General features: G+C 45.5%; 1 protein-coding gene across 1 annotated transcript in view; it reads left to right on the forward strand.

Moving 5' to 3' along the window:
- The window catches only part of LOC124121959, a 68,420-nt gene that overhangs the window by 14,970 nt on the left and 36,076 nt on the right, over positions 1-17,374 (forward strand). Inside the window, exons 6-7 of the mRNA XM_048395322.1 lie at positions 812-1,560; positions 15,077-15,176. Coding sequence (XP_048251279.1) covers positions 812-1,560; positions 15,077-15,176 — 849 coding nt within the window. The remainder of the gene's footprint in view (positions 1-811; positions 1,561-15,076; positions 15,177-17,374) is intronic.

Here is a 17,374-nt window from a genome sequence, read left to right on the forward strand (position 1 = left end):
ATCCATAAGTATATGCATAGATTTCATTGAAGACAACACTCTTATAACATTTAATTTGACAGTATTGTGGTCACTGTTCAATGTCGCCTTTGAGCAGATACAAATACTTGGATAAGTGCAGTATATAAATGTATAATATGTTAATAATTAACAAACCATGTCAAATAATTTATGTTGTTATTGTTTCACTGAATGTAACAAATTATACATCGACTGCTGACTTGTTATTGTATTAGTGTATTAATATTCATACTCGTTACCCTATATTCGTGATACGATTCTATTTGCAGCCCAACTAATTTTACATTTTCTAAATTTTCATTTCTATCAGTTTTATTCTGTTCCAATTATTGGTACAAAATTAATTGTTAAGAACTGGTTCAGAATTCTACTTCATAGCCCTCACCTGCTCCTAGTCAATGAGGAACGCCCGGAGAGCGGAAGGTCCGGGGTTCGATCACCGACCGCGTCATGCCAAAAGGCGTTAAAAGATGGTACTCCTTGTTACCCTGTCTGGCGCTCGGCATTTAGGGGCTAAAACAAGGACTGGTCGGCTCGGAGTCAGTATACTGTGTCTTGGTGGGATATTCATGTTAAACTGCGGCATGGTATCTCAGTGAGCTAGCACTATAAATCGGCATCAGTCCGGACTAGTACAAGCAGCCACACACACATGTACATGCACGTCGCTATATAAGTGCAATAATCTTGGACGCGACGTTAAACCCCATTTCACCTCACCTAGTCAATGAGGAATACTCCCACTGGAAGCTCCCTCGCTGACTCCACAATTGCCTTCTGACTGTTTCAGATTTCTCAGACGAACTGGCTGCCTTGACCCTGTCCCAAAGACCAAATGCCTTGTACACTGTTTCCCATTCATGGAAGAGAAAGGATAAAAACAGTTACGATTCCAATCATGTGTCTTATACGTCGGACTCGGAGGTGGATTCCGACAGTGGATACAGTAGTCCCTTACATCGGAGAAATGTTCGCTCCAACGGAACCGACCCAGTCGGTCCCTTGTTACTTCCTGCGCAACCAGAGCAGGAACATGGCCGCAACCTGTTTGGACGTAACCATAGCAACCTGTCACCTCAAAGTGGGCAGCAACTGACTTACGCAACAATTGCTCAACAAAAACCTGGTACGCGGAGAACGTTAAGTTACAGCGATGTTGCTGCGTCAGAGCTCATCGCAACCTGTGATAACACAAATCTACCTTCTCAAAGCCCAGTTACTGTGATAACTGTAAATAATGAATCGGATGTTAATGAGGGCGCGCAGAAGGCGGAGGGGGGGAAGAAACGTCGAAGACGGAGAAACAGAAAGAGGAAGAAGAGGACGCAAGAGGATGGGGGACAAAGCGATGGATTGTCTGCTACGGGGAGGACATTCTCAAGCTCAAATGTGTCGCGTACTTCTGATGTTACGTTACATTTCGAGGATGATAGTGAGTTCCCGGATCTGTATCCTAGCAACGTGGAATCTGGTCAGGAGCGGGATGTGGATATAATCTCACGCCAGAGCTCCATATCCTACAGTCAGATACTCAAGTCGGTAAGAACAATTTTCATTACATCTTTTTTTTCAGGAAGATTATGTCAATTTTTCTCTCAACCAGTGTTTGAAATTAAGGCGTCTCTGGGGTCATTGAAGTCTTCTCTGGTGATTTTCGATTCCAGGAACCCCGATATATTTAACTTAAACATTAGCAGTAGAGGACGTAACGTGTACGTGAGACGGCTCTCCCGTCTTGCGTACAAGTGACCACCAGAGAGGTTTATGATTAGGCTTATGACAAGGCATTGAGACCCGCTCCCATGGTATTGGAAACTAGAGGATCTAAATCATTAACTTTGGCATTTGGCTTATGACATGGACTTCTTGATGGACTGTCATGGTTAATTTCAAACACTGTTGCTTGAGTTTCATGTTTCAATTCAAGCACTACTGACCATGCTGTCTGTCTGTACAGACTATAGACACACACTTTTCTTGAAGGGAGAACTCCCCTGGCTGTGTCTCACCAACTGAACTGACGTCACGACATGTCATGCTATTTTGAAATGACATAATAATTAGTAATCACATTGGAATATACAGATTTAGATTTTGCTCCAAATAGCCAGCCTCGCCATGGGTGTATCGATATTTGTACAATCACTTTGATGCTAACATTTCTCACAATATCAGATTTATTCATACAAAAATATATACTACGTTTAAATTTTATGATGTATTACCATGGCTGTGTCATGATGAATTAATGTTAACATATTTAGGGGGGATGAGGTCTTGTGAATGGTTTACTCAACGAAATATATATGTCTATCATCATAGGGAGAGTGACAACTAGCTGCCAGGTGCATGTTGACATGAAAACCAAGTTGCACAACACAAAACCAAGTTGCACAACACAAAACCAAGTTGCGCAAAACAAAACCAGGTTGCTCAACACAAAACCAGGTTGCTCAACACAAAACCAAGTTGCACAACACAAAACCAAGTACACAAAACCAGGTTGCTCAACACAAAACCAGGTTGCTCAACACAAAACCAAGTACACAAAACCAGGTTGCTCAACGCAAAACCAAGTACACAAAACCAGGTTGCTCAACACAAAACCAGGTTGCTCAACACAAAACCAGGTTGCTCAACACAAAACCAGGTTGCACAACACAAAACCAGGTTTCACAACACAAAACCAAGTACACAAAACCAAGTTGCATGAAACAAAACCAGGTTGCACAACACAAAACCAGGTTGCACAACACAAAACCAAGTTGCACAACACAAAACCAAGTTGCGCCAAACAAAACCAGGTTGCGCCAAACAAAACCAGGTTGCTCAACACAAAACCAAGTTGCACAACACAAAACCAGGTTGCGCCAAACAAAACCAGGTTGCTCAACACAAAACCAAGTTGCACAACACAAGACCAGGTTGCACAACACAAAACCAAGTTGCAACAAACAAAACCAAGTTGCATCAAACAAAACCAGGTTGCTCGTCAAAACCAAGTTGCACAACACAAAACCAAGTTGCGCCAAACAAAACCAGGTTGCACAACACAAAACCAAGTTGTGCCAAACAAAACCAGGTTGCACAACACAAAACCAAGTTGTGCCAAACAAAACCAAGTTGCACAACACAAAACCAAGTTGTGCCAAACAAAACCAGGTTGCACAACACAAAACCAAGTTGTGCCAAACAAAACCAAGTTGCACAACACAAAACCAAGTTGTGCCAAACAAAACCAAGTTGCACAACACAAAACCAAGTTGTGCCAAACAAAAACAGGTTGCACAACACAAAACCAAGTTGTGCCAAACAAAACCAAGTTGCACAACACAAAACCAAGTTGTGCCAAACAAAACCAAGTTGCACAACACAAAACCAAGTTGTGCCAAACAAAACCAGGTTGCACAACACAAAACCAGGTTGCACCCTATGAAAGAAAGTTATGTGAAGCAAAGCCAGTATGAGACACTGGGTTTCAGATCAGTTCAGTTTCTAGGACATGTACTAATTGGATTCCAAAGTTACCTTCACAGTTTGTTTCAATGTTTATACAACTGATAGGATCTTGAGGTCCAGTGGTTTGGTTGTTGTTGTTTGTTGTTTAACGCTGCACTCAGCAATATTCCAGCTATATGATGGCGGTCTGTAAATAATTGAGTCTGGACCAGATGCTATTGGGATATGATGACATGCATCAACCAAGTCAGCGAGCCTGACCACCCAATCCCGTTAGTCACCTCTTACGACAAGCAAGTCAGCAAGCCTGACCACCCGATCCCGTTAGTCACCTCTTAAGACAAGCAAGTCAGCAAGCCTGACCACCCGATCCCGTTAGTCACCTCTTACGACAAGCAAGTCAGCAAGCCTGACCACCCGATCCCGTTATTCACCTCTTACGACAAGCAAGTCAGCAAGCCTGACCACCCGATTCCGTTAGTCACCTCTTACGACAAGCATGGTCGCTTTTTACGGCAAGCATGGGTTGCTGAACACCAATTCTAACCTGGATCCTCACGAGTCTGGTGATTTGGTGGTATTGAATCTATACCCTAAAGGAGAGTGGAAGGTCCGGGCTTCGATCCCCGGCCGCGTCATACCAAAAGACGTTAAAGTGGTACTTGTTGTTTCCCTGTCTGGTGCTCGGCATAAAGGGGCTAAAACAAGGATTGGTAGGCTTGGAGTCAGTATACTGTGTCTGAGTGGGGTATTCATGTTAAACTGTGGGATGGTATCTCAGTGAGCTTGCACTATAGAATCGGCATCAGTCCGGACGAGAGCAAGCAGACACACACACACACACACACACACACACACACACACACACACACACACACACACACACACACACACACACACACACACACACACACACACACACACACACACACACACAGAGCACACACACACACACATGCGTGTCGCTATATAAGTGCCATAACCGTGGACGTGACAATAAACCCCATTTCACCTTACCAACTAATGCTGGATTAGTAACACCTGATAGGGAGATGTATATCATAAGTCGCTCGTAGGTACGCAGGGGATATTACCTGGAAACAAATCGCTTCATCTCATGTAGGATTATTTATAATCACAGAGATTTATAGACCAAAGGTATGCCCAACTTAATCTGTCAGACAGAGTGGTTGTTGGTGGTGTAAACATGGAAAATCGATGCCTAGCTTGCTGTACTCACTGCATGAGGTTGCTGTACTCTCTGCATGAGGTTGCTGTACTCTCTGCATGAGGTTGCTGTACTCACTGCATGAGGTTGCTGTACTCTCTGCATGAGGTTGCTGTACTCTCTGCATGAGGTTGCTGTACTCACTGCATGAGCTTGCTGTACTCTCTGCATGAGGTTGCTGTACTCACTGCATGAGGTTGCTGTACTCACTGCATGAGCTTGCTGTACTCACTGCATGAGGTTGCTGTACTCACTGCATGAGCTTGCTGTACTCTCTGCATGAGCTTGCTGTACTCACTGCATGAGCTTGCTGTACTCACTGCATGAGCTTGCTGTACTCACTGCATGAGGTTGCTGTACTCACTGCATGAGGTTGCTGTACTCACTGCATGAGGTTGCTGTACTCACTGCATGAGGTTGCTGTACTCACTGCATGAGGTTGCTGTACTCACTGCATGAGGTTGCTGTACTCTCTGCATGAGGTTGCTGTACTCTCTGCATGAGGTTGCTGTACTCACTGCATGAGGTTGCTGTACTCTCTGCATGAGGTTGCTGTACTCTCTGCATGAGGTTGCTGTACTCACTGCATGAGGTTGCTGTACCCACTGCATGAGGTTGCTGTACTCACTGCATGAGGTTGCTGTAGTCACTGCATGAGGTTGCTGTAGTCACTGCATGAGGTTGCTGTACTCTCTGCATGAGGTTGCTGTACTCACTGCATGAGGTTGCTGTACTCACTGCATGAGGTTGCTGTACTCACTGCATGAGGTTGCTGTACTCTCTGCATGAGGTTGCTGTACTCACTGCATGAGGTTGCAGCACTCACTGCATGAGGTTGCTGTACTCTCTGCATGAGGTTGCTGTACTCTCTGCATGAGGTTGCTGTACTCTCTGCATGAGGTTGCTGTACTCACTGCATGAGATTGCTCTACTCTCTGCATGAGGTTGCTGGTCTCAAAGTATTCTCCTCAGACCCCTCGGAGATCGCGCTACTGTGAAGCAGTGTCTGATATAGCTGCCTGCCCTCAGGCCCAAGGCTGGTAACTTTTCTAGCGGCCTTCGTGAAATTGACCTCCACTTGTCCGACTGTCTGGCAGATAGTATTTAGACTACTTATGTATTCAGTTTTGTTATGCCTCCCGGTGGATTCTCAATTTATTGTTAGCATTATTTCTACAGAATCAATATTCGATTCGTCTCTTATTTTTCACGACATTTCAATGTTTATAATGTCTGAATGCAGACAGGTAACTTTGAAGATGTGAAGTCAACATTTATTGGCCCCCTGCCCTTCTGTCTTGTAGGGTTTTATTTCAAACACAGCAATGAAGTGCATCACCCGTGGCGTGTTGCAAAGCACCAATCGCTTGCAAGCAATGTACAGCGATTTGCCTTACAACAGTGCGCTAACTTTCAGCCGCTTGCAAGTGAAATAATCACTGGCTGAGGTCATTTCGTTCTCAAACCAAAATATCGGCTGTCTTTGACAGCGGAACAAGAAAATCTTGACTGGATCAACGAGAAATGTGGGAGGGCAGCTGACACCCATCATCCCCATTCTGCTCCACATCTTCAAAGTAGTCATAAATTTCATCAGCTCGTCATTGAGCCTCTGCTATTACATTCTTCCTTCCATCTAGGCAGCCAAGCGGTACTTGCGCCGCCATTTTGGGAGAATGCGCAAGCACTTCGAACTGTTGTAGACCCCGGGGTGAGCGATTAATTTGCTTGCTCAAAGTGATTCGTGGCTTGCAACGCGCCCCATGTGTTGCAGACCATTGTTATGTCATCAATTAGCATGACATCACAATCAAATGACATCACTAAACTCTCTGCCACTGAGTCGGGTTAGCTGTAACTTGTACACACATGACCATGATGACACTGCTTATTACTGTTTACAAACTGAAAAAGTTAGAAGAGTATTTTGTATGATAAATATTATCTCACCCTTGTGTCTTCAGAAAAAGTCTTTGTGCCAATTTTATTTTGTTTGTTTTTCTTTGTTTTTCATCAGCAGTGTGTATAATTGTTCTCATATATTCACCAGCAATGGAGATAAATTTTCTGTATTCCCCAGCAGTGGAGATAATTTATTCTGTATTCCCCAGCAGTGGAGATCATTATTCTGTAATCCCCAGCAGTGGAGATAATTTATTCTGTATTCCCCAGCAGTGGAGATCATTATTCTGTATTCCCCAGCAGTGGAGATAATTTATTCTGTATTCCCCAGCAGTGGAGATCATTATTCTGTATGCCCCAGCATTGGAGATCATTATTCTGTATTCCCCAGCAGTGGAGATAATTTATTCTGTATTTACCAGTAGTGGAGATCATTATTCTGTATTCACCAGCAGTGGAGATCATTATTCTGTATTCCCCAGCAGTGGAGATCATTATTCTGTATTCACTAGCAGTGGAGATCATTATTCTGTATTCCCCAGCAGTGGAGATCATTATTCTGTATTCACTAGCAGTGGAGATCATTATTCTGTATTCACCAGCAGTGGAGATCATTATTCTGTATTCCCCAGCAGTGGAGATCATTATTCTGTATTCACTAGCAGTGAAGATCATTATTCTGTATTCACCAGCATTGGAGATAATTTATTCTAGGACACATGTGGACATAGAATTTTATTCTCATATCCAAAATCATTTTCCTGTCAAAATTGCTTTGAAATGAAATTAAAATTTCACAACATTCTTCCTTGTGTCCCTGGTTGAGAAAGACAAATAATGAGTGTAAAAAACCCTCCCAAATGTGTGTGTTTGTGCCTGAGCACATGCTGCCTGTTGACTGCAGTATTTACAGGGCGACCGCCGCCTGTTGCCATAATAAGTCTGTCAGTCACAATGACATGATGAACTCAGGGTGGGAGATATTTAAATCAAGCCCACTAGGGCAACTATCAATAACAAACAAGCAATGGAGTGTCATTGTGTGCCTCACTCCAGCAGGTGCTTGTCATGCTTGTGGGGCATGGAAATGACCCGGGGTCCTATTCCTATTGTTGTCAAACAAAGCTGGGAGCCATCTAAAGTAGTGGGTCTGATACCAGTTTGTGAAATATAGGTGACAGTAGACACTCTCAGTGCTGGTGCAGTAGGTGACAGTAGACATACTCAGTGCTGGTACTATAGGTGACGGGGGCACGGGTGGCCCAGTCGTCTAAGGCGCCGCGATTCGCTGTGCAGAGTTGCGTCCCTTGGGCACGCCAGAAACCTATGATTGTGGGTTCAAATCCCGGTTCACCCCGATTATGTTTCTAGGTTTGTCAGCACCATACCCGTGCTTGTGGGTTTCACCGAAGTGGTAAACGTCTGAGACCTGCATCACTTCGGGCTTTCCTCCCACATTAAGCTGACACGCCGCGATATAACTAGAATACTGTTAAAAGCGGCGTTAAACCCAACTCACTCACTACTATAGGTGACAGTAGACACACTCAGTGCTGGTGCTATAGATGACAGTAGACACACTCAGTGCTGGTACTATAGGTGACAGTAGACACACTCAGTGCTGGTGCTATAGGTGACAGTAGACACACTCAGTGCTGGTGCTATAGGTGACAGTAGACACACTCAGTGCTGGTACTATAGGTGACAGTAGACACACTCAGTGCTGGTGCTATAGGTGACAGTAGACACACTCAGTGCTGGCGCAGTAGGTGACAGTAGACACACTCAGTGCTGGTGCTATAGGTGACAGTAGACACACTCAGTGCTTGTGCAGTAGGTGACAGTAGACACACTCAGTGCTGGTGCTGTAGGTGACAGTAGACACACTCAGTGCTGGTACTATAGGTGACAGTAGACACACTCAGTGCTGGTGCTGTAGGTGACAGTAGACACACTCAGTGCTGGTACTATAGGTGACAGTAGACACACTCAGTGCTGGTGCTGAAGGTGACAGTAGACACACTCAGTGCTGGTACTATAGGTGACAGTAGACACACTCAGTGCTGGTGCTGAAGGTGACAGTAGACACACTCAGTGATGGTGCTATAGGTGACAGTAGACACACTCAGTGCTGGTGCTATAGATGACAGTAGACACACTCAGTGCTGGTGCTATAGGTGACAGTAGACACACTCTGTGCTGGTGCTATATGGTTCAGGGGCACGGGTGGCCCAGTTGTCTAAGGTTTGCAATTTGCTGGGCAGAGTTGCCTCCCTTTGACATGATTTCAACGTATGATCGCATGTTCGAGTCCCACTTCGCCTTGGTCATGTTCTTGGCTTTTCGGCACCTCACTCTGCTGGGATATGCCTGAAATGGGGATTCAAGATTATTGGACTTACAGTTTTTGAAGTAATAAGTGCCCAGGGCGCTCTCAAAATTAGAAATAGCGAGCTCTTATAAGAATATTACTTTGGTGGAAAAAAAACACAGTTGGAAGATCGTAAATTTCCTGGTTTATTCTGACAGCCTGAAATGTTGATATACAACAGATATATTTTTCCAGAATTTAATTGCCCATAATTAAGGGTGCATACAACACATGAGTGCATATTATAAACGAATAAACAAGTCTTGTGTGCACTGATCAATCCAAAGGGGTGCTAATTGGGATTGTTTGCTAGATAATTTATTTGCAAAAATCGCCTTGGGCGCTTATTAGAGAACAGGGCACTTGTTACGTCGAATACGGTATATTGCATGTTAGATCTGTTGAGTATTTTTGAACCAATAATAACCAACCACAAATATATTACTGCAGAAAATGTTTCTGGTGACAATTTATGCTTTTTGACTCAGTTCCTGTCTGGTGTATTTGATCATGTTGATACCTGCACTGGTAAATACATGAAACATCCTCATTGGGTAATCTAGCTGGAATATTAATATGGAGCGCTGTCATAATTTCATGCATATTTGTACGCAAAACAACCTAAGATATTTGTGTAATGATGATTATTTTGCGTATGGTATGTATTTGTTTAGCATGTTTAGCTCTGCCTCCTGCAGATGAATCACTGGCTGATTCTGTGCCCTTGTATTGAGTGAGTGAGTGAGTTGGGTTTACCGCTGCTTTTATTAGTTTTAACAGTTTTACGGTTATATGGCGGAGTTAGCTTAATGTGGGAGGAAAGGCTGAAGTGATGCAGGTGCTCCAATGTTAAAACTCTGCCTTAAAGCCTCTTCCTTGATAGTGGTCCTTATCAGTGAACTACATGTCACCCCACCACTTGGAACAGTTTCTCGAAGTAAGTCAAAAAGGTTATCTGTGTGAAATGCAGTGAGTTTTTATTTAAATCTTTGTCGGGGATATGTTTATCTGAAATATTTGTCTTTGTTTTTTTCACTGACTGTAGAGGTATGGTGACACAACAAAAGTGCCGGCTGTCAACACGTGTATGTTGAGTTGAGTCATGGCTGTTAGGTCACCCTGATTCTGTAGTGGTTGTTGATACATTGTTGTTTTTGTTGTTGTTGTTGTTGTTGTTGTTGTTGATATGTTGTTTGTAAACAGACATGATGAGGATTCTCTTTGTGTCTCTGTCCAGTGGGTAGAGAGTCTGCCTGGAGACCACCTCTGTCCCCGTCCAGTGGGTAGAGAGTCTGCCTGGAGACCACCTCTGTCTCAGTCTAGTGGATAGAGAGCCTGCCCCGAGACCACCTCTGTCTCAGTCCAGTGGATAGAAAGTCTCCCCGAGACCACCTCTGTCTCAGTCTAGTGGATAGAAAGTCTCCCCGAGACCACCTCTGTCTCAGTCTAGTGGATAGAGAGTCTCCCCAAGACCAACTCTGTCTCAGTCTAGGGGATAGAGATTCTTACCCGAGACCACCTCTGTCTCAGTCTAGTGGATAGAGAGCCTGCCCCGAGACCACCTCTGTCTCAGTCCAGTGGATAGAAAGTCTCCCCGAGACCACCTCTGTCTCAGTCTAGTGGATAGAAAGTCTCCCCGAGACCACCTCTGTCTCAGTCTAGTGGATAGAGAGTCTCCCCAAGACCAACTCTGTCTCAGTCTAGGGGATAGAGATTCTTACCCGAGACCACCTCTGTCTCAGTCTAGTGGATAGAGAGCCTGCCCCGAGACCACCTCTGTCTCAGTCCAGTGGATAGAAAGTCTCCCCGAGACCACCTCTGTCTCAGTCTAGTGGATAGAAAGTCTCCCCGAGACCACCTCTGTCTCAGTCCAGTGGATAGAGAGTCTCCCCGAGACCACCTCTGTCTCAGTCTAGTGGATAGAGAGTCTCCCCGAGACCACCTCTGTCTCAGTCTAGTGGATAGAGAGTCTCCCCGAGACCACCTCTGTCTCAGTCTAGTGGATAGAGAGTCTCCCCGAGACCACCTCTGTCTCAGTCTAGTGGATAGAAAGTCTCCCCGAGACCACCTCTGTCTCAGTCTAGTGGAAAGAAAGTCTCCCTGAGACCACCTCTGTCTCAGTCTAGGGGATAGAAAGTCTCCCCAAGACCACCTCTGTCTCAGTCTAGTGGATAGAGAGCCTCCTGAAGACCACCTCTGTCTCAGTCTAGTGGATAGAGAGCCTCCTGAAGACCACCTCTGTCTCAGTCTAGGGGATAGAGAGCCTCCTGAAGACCACCTCTGTCTCAGTCTAGTGGATAGAGAGTCTCCCCGAGACCACCTCTGTCTCAGTCTAGTGGATAGAGAGTCTCCCTGAGACCACCTCTGTCTCAGTCTAGGGGATAGAGAGTCTCCCCGAGACCACCTCTGTCTCAGTCTAGTGGATAGAGAGTCTACCCCGAGACCACCTCTGTCTCAGTCTAGTGGATAGAGTCTCCCCGAGACCACCTCTGTCTCAGTCTAGTAGATAGAGAGTCTCCCCGAGACCACCTCTGTCTCAGTCTAGGGGATAGAGAGTCTTACCCGAGACCACCTCTGTCTCAGGCTAGTGGATAGAGAGTCTCCCCGAGACCACCTCTGTCTCAGTCTAGTGGATAGAGAGTCTCCCCGAGACCACCTCTGTCTCAGTCTAGGGGATAGAGAGTCTTACCCGAGACCACCTCTGTCTCAGGCTAGTGGATAGAGAGTCTCCCCGAGACCACCTCTGTCTCAGTCTAGTGGATAGAGAGTCTCCCCGAGACCACCTCTGTCTCAGTCTAGGGGATAGAGAGTCTCCCCGAGACCACCTCTGTCTCAGTCTAGTGGATAGAGAGTCTCCCCGAGACCACCTCTGTCTCAGTCTACGGGATAGAGAGTCTCCCCGAGACCACCTCTGTCTCAGTCTAGGGGATAGAGAGTCTCCCCGAGACCACCTCTGTCTCAGTCTACGGGATAGAGAGTCTCCCCGAGACCACCTCTGTCTCAGTCTACGGGATAGAGAGTCTCCCCGAGACCACCTCTGTCTCAGTCTACGGGATAGAGAGTCTCCCCGAGACCACCTCTGTCTCAGTCTACGGGATAGAGAGTCTCCCCGAGACCACCTCTGTCTCAGTCTACGGGATAGAGAGTCTCCCCGAGACCACCTCTGTCTCAGTCTACGGGATAGAGAGTCTCCCCGAGACCACCTCTGTCTCAGTCTACGGGATAGAGAGTCTCCCCGAGACCACCTCTGTCTCAGTCTACGGGATAGAGAGTCTCCCCGAGACCACCTCTGTCTCAGTCTACGGGATAGAGAGTCTCCCCGAGACCACCTCTGTCTCAGTCTACGGGATAGAGAGTCTCCCCGAGACCACCTCTGTCTCAGTCTACGGGATAGAGAGTCTCCCCGAGACCACCTCTGTCTCAGTCTACGGGATAGAGAGTCTCCCCGAGACCACCTCTGTCTCAGTCTACGGGATAGAGAGTCTCCCCGAGACCACCTCTGTCTCAGTCTACGGGATAGAGAGTCTCCCCGAGACCACCTCTGTCTCAGTCTACGGGATAGAGAGTCTCCCCGAGACCACCTCTGTCAGTCTACGGGATAGAGAGTCTCCCCGAGACCACCTCTGTCTCAGTCTACGGGATAGAGAGTCTCCCCGAGACCACCTCTGTCTCAGTCTACGGGATAGAGAGTCTCCCCGAGACCACCTCTGTCTCAGTCTACGGGATAGAGAGTCTCCCCAGAGACCTCTGTCCTGGTCTTCTCTTCTTTTTTTGTCAATATCCATGACAGTTCCACCTCGGTTAAAAAAGGTTATGGCTTGTTTAGATTTAATTATGTCATAAATTCGGCAACAGGGTCGGGGGATATAGCCACGTTAGTGGCAAACTCATGTTTTTTCTCTATTTACAACTAAGTTTGATTCTTTACAGAATTTTTCAAGTTCATTAATTTGCTTTTGCAAACCAATCACTGTCGAGGAGAAATGTGTGACATCATCTGCATACAGCAACAGAAATAATTCCGTAAGATCTGGATGTGACTGTATACCATGGGAGCAATTTTCTTGTATTTGAGTAGCTAATTCATTAATGAAAAAGGAAAATAGAAACGGACTCATTATACAGCCTTGTCTAACACCTAAATCAATAGTAAAACTTTCTGACAGTTCGTTATTAGTCTCACGCAGGCTTTGACATTGGTGTATATACTTCTCAAAAGATTACTCATTTTCAAGCTAATCCCGTGCGATTCTAACAGCGTCCATAGTTTTGTTCTATCTACTCTGTCAAACGCCTTTGAAAAATCAACGAAAAGTGCATAAAACATTTTCCACCTCTTTTACTCTTAGACATTTCTCTATTAGACTCTGTAGTGTAAAAATATGGTAGAATATTCCTCTCACTCACTCACTCACTCACTCACTCACTCACTCACTCACCCACCCACTCACTTATTCACCCACCCACCCACTCACTCACTCACTCACTCACTCACTGTATATCGAGTGTTACATAACAACGACTTACAGGGGCTCAGGTGGCCCGGTCGTCTGAGGCGCCACGATTTGCTGTGCAGAGTTGCATCCCTTGGGCACTCCAGAAGCAAAAGATTGTGGGTTCGAATCCCAGTTCCCCCCCGATTATGTTTCTAATGTTTTGTCAGCACCATACCCGTGCTCGTAGGTTTCACTGAAGTGGTAAATGTCTAAGACCTGCATCACTTCGGGCTTTCCTCCCACATTAAGCTGACACGCCGTGATATAACTGGAATACTGTTAAAGACCTCCTCTGTCCTGGTCTAGTCGAAAGAGAGTCTATCCCGAGACCGCCTCTGTCTCGGTCTAGTGGATTGAGTGTCTGCTTTTTTATTCCCTTTCTGCATTTTACCAAAAGACATTGAAGATGGTACTTGTTACCCTGCTTGGTGGTCTGCATGATGAGGGTAAAACTGGTCAGCTCAGAGTCTGTGGAATGTGTCTGCGTAGAGTATCCATGTTTAACTGTGACGTAGTATCTCAGTGGGCTATCATTACAAATCCATCCTTAGTCTGGACTAGTTCAAGCTGACATATCTGCGCACTTGCACTTAGTGGTATAAGTGAAATATTATCTTGTTCTAGTGTGAAGAGGTTTATGTCTGGTTTGTGAAATTTTAGGATTGAGATCTCTTCTTCACATCGACCAATAAACCTGTGAAGACTGGGGAATATTGCTAGGTGTGGTGTTAAACAACAAACAAACAAACAAACACATCGACCAAAAGGAATTCCTATTTTGCCAATGTTGACAAAGTATAAAATATCTGTTGAAAGTTTCCAAACTATTCACAAGGTGCAACATGCTGGGACTAGAGCAGAGGAGGAGTGTTGTAGCTCACTGAGTTATATCCCCTTTTTACATAGAACAGAGGAGGAGTGTTGTAGCTCACAGAGTTATGTCCCCTTAAACGTAGAGCAGAGGAGGTGTGTTGCAGCTCGCAGGGTTATGTCCCCTTTTCCATAGAGAAGAGGAGGAGTGTTGCAGCTCGCAGAGTTATGTCCCCTTTTACATAGAGCAGAGGAGGTGTGTTGCCGCTCACAGAGTTATGTCCCCTTTTACATAGAGAAGAGGACAGTTCTGCACCTGAATATTTTGTTCATGGTTCGAATCCTGATTCAACTCTATTCTGATGCTGGGTTCCTCTACACCTGTGAGGATGGCTGTCATGAAGGCTGAAGAGGTCCCCCTCCCGGTGCCAGGGATGTAACTGACATGTGAAGGCTGACACTCATTCAGTGCTCAACTGGGCGATTACATCAGGATGGCGGCTGGTCGTTCACTTAGTAACTTAGTAACTTAGTAACTTATTATCTCAGCAAAACGGGGCGGTCGGGTTGCCTAGTGGTTAAAGCGTTCGCTCGTCACGCCGAAGACCTGGGTTCGATTCCCGACATGGGTACAATGTGTGAAGCCCATTTCTGGTGTCCCCCGCCGTGATATTGCTGGAATATTGCTAAAAGTGGCGTAAAACCATACTCACTCACTCACTCACTCAGCAAAACATTAGTTTAAGTTACAACACCAGACTTGATCCATTTTTCATTTGTATTTTTCAGAGTCCAAGTTCACACGTATCACGATGTTCGTCACGTCAGTCGGATGATTTCGATCTGAGTCGTGAACAGACTGGCGATGAAAACACAGACAACTGGCAAGGTGAGCTTCTTCTATGTCCCTTTGGTCCAAGGTCACGGTCACTTTTCTGAGATCTTCCAAGGTCACGGTCACTTTTCTGAGGCCTTGGCTCGAGGTCACTTTTCTGAGGCTGTTTATTATAACCCCGATCTGAAAGGGTCATAGGTATACCAAGGAATTCAGTCCATCCTTTCTTCTGTCCGTCCTTCTGAGGAAATTTTTGTGTATGACCTGTAACTTTAAAACTACTCCCTAGAATCTTTTCAAACTTGGTGAAAAATTTTTATACCCGTAGAAGAGGTGCAGTGTGAAGTCTGATATCAATATTTGGATTTTCTGAAAACTGATACGTTTGTGAGACCTGTATCTTAACAGCTATGTCATGGAGTCCTTCCCGTGCAAAGTTTGATTTTGAGTTGCAGTTTTTTTTAGAAATATTGCTTTTCCATGTTTATAACTTAGAAATATGTTGGAGTCTTGGGTATTAGTAAGCCATGCTCACTTTTTGTCAAATTTATTATGTTCTTATTTAGTCTTATAGACATACCAGTCTTCTCACTAATCACAGCCCCTGCCCTAACTGCGACCCCTCCCTTAACTCCGATCCCTCCCGTAACTGCAACCCCTCCCTTAACTCCGATCCCTCCCCTAACTCCAAGCCCCAAACCGTCCTAAACCACCCGTCGCCCACCCCCCATCCACTGTATTGGGGTATCTGTTGTCACGGGAGACGTTTGAAAGCAGGCATTACTTGTTTAAACATATCTCCACTCAACACTTATCACTCTGTGGAGGCCTGTGTACACTGTCCTATCTTGATATCTGTAATCACATGTTTGACTGTTGTGTTTTTACATTTTTAATGTAACAAAGCTGAGTTTTATCTTCTTGCAAGTTATGTACGGTATCTCCAACTGATGTTGCTGAAAATAACAACTGTGACTCTTTTTATGTGTCGTCCCCTATTTTTAAGACCAAACAACTGTGGGAAGAGAGACATGTGTTGAGGAAATTCCTTCAAATTCTTTGATAATGCAACTCACCAAATAGATTACGGACTCTGTACATTGAAGGTATGCCCTTTCCGCTGTGTATTGGACAGCGCCACATGGTGCCAGCCGGAGGAACTACTTCACACGTCTTAAAATTTTACGAACAAATGATGTCAAGCTGATTGGTTAAATTTTTGCGCTGTGTATTGGGGCAGCGCCACGAGGTGCCAACCGGAGGAACTACTTCACACGTCTTGCTTGAAACTTGACAAACAAGTGATGTCCAGCTTTGGAGAATAGCATTATTTTGCACGGAGATTAGAAATTGTGTACTTTACGTCGGATCTCGCTTTGTGAGTGTGCAACCTTACGAATGGCTTCACAACTCACATTATGGGAGTACACACACACACACACACACTCACACTCACACTCACACACACTCACAGGCAAACATGCTGCACTGAGCACACACAGACACACACACAGACACTCAATCACACAGGCAAACGTGCTGCACTGAGCACACACACACACAGACACACACACAGACACTCACAGGCAAACATGCTGCACTGAGCACACACACACAGACACACACACAGACACTCAATCACACAGGCAAACGTGTTGCACTGAGCACACACAGACACACACACAGACACACACACAGACACTCAATCACACAGGCAAACGTGTTGCACTGAGCACACACACACACACACACACACACACACACAGACACACACACAGACACTCAATCACACAGGCAAACGTGTTGCACTGAGCACACACAGACACAGACACACACACAGACACTCAATCACACAGGCAAACGTGTTGCACTGAGCACACACACAGACACACACAGACACACACACAGACACTCAATCACACAGGCAAACGTGTTGCACTGAGCACACACAGACACAGACACACACACATACACTCAATCACACAGGCAAACGTGTTGCACTGAGCACACACACACACACACACAGACACTCAATCACACAGGCAAACGTGTTGCACTGAGCACACACAGACACAGACACACACACAGACACTCAATCACACAGGCAAACGTGTTGCACTGAGCACACACAGACACAGACACACACACAGACACTCAATCACACAGGCAAACGTGTTGCACTGAGCACACACAGACACAGACACACACACAGACACTCAATCACACAGGCAAACGTGTTGCACTGAGCACAC

This window comes from Haliotis rufescens, unplaced genomic scaffold (assembly GCF_023055435.1).
Source record: "Haliotis rufescens isolate VD_foot unplaced genomic scaffold, xgHalRufe1.0.p SCAF_14, whole genome shotgun sequence".
Classification (NCBI taxonomy): Eukaryota; Metazoa; Mollusca; class Gastropoda; order Lepetellida; family Haliotidae; genus Haliotis; species Haliotis rufescens.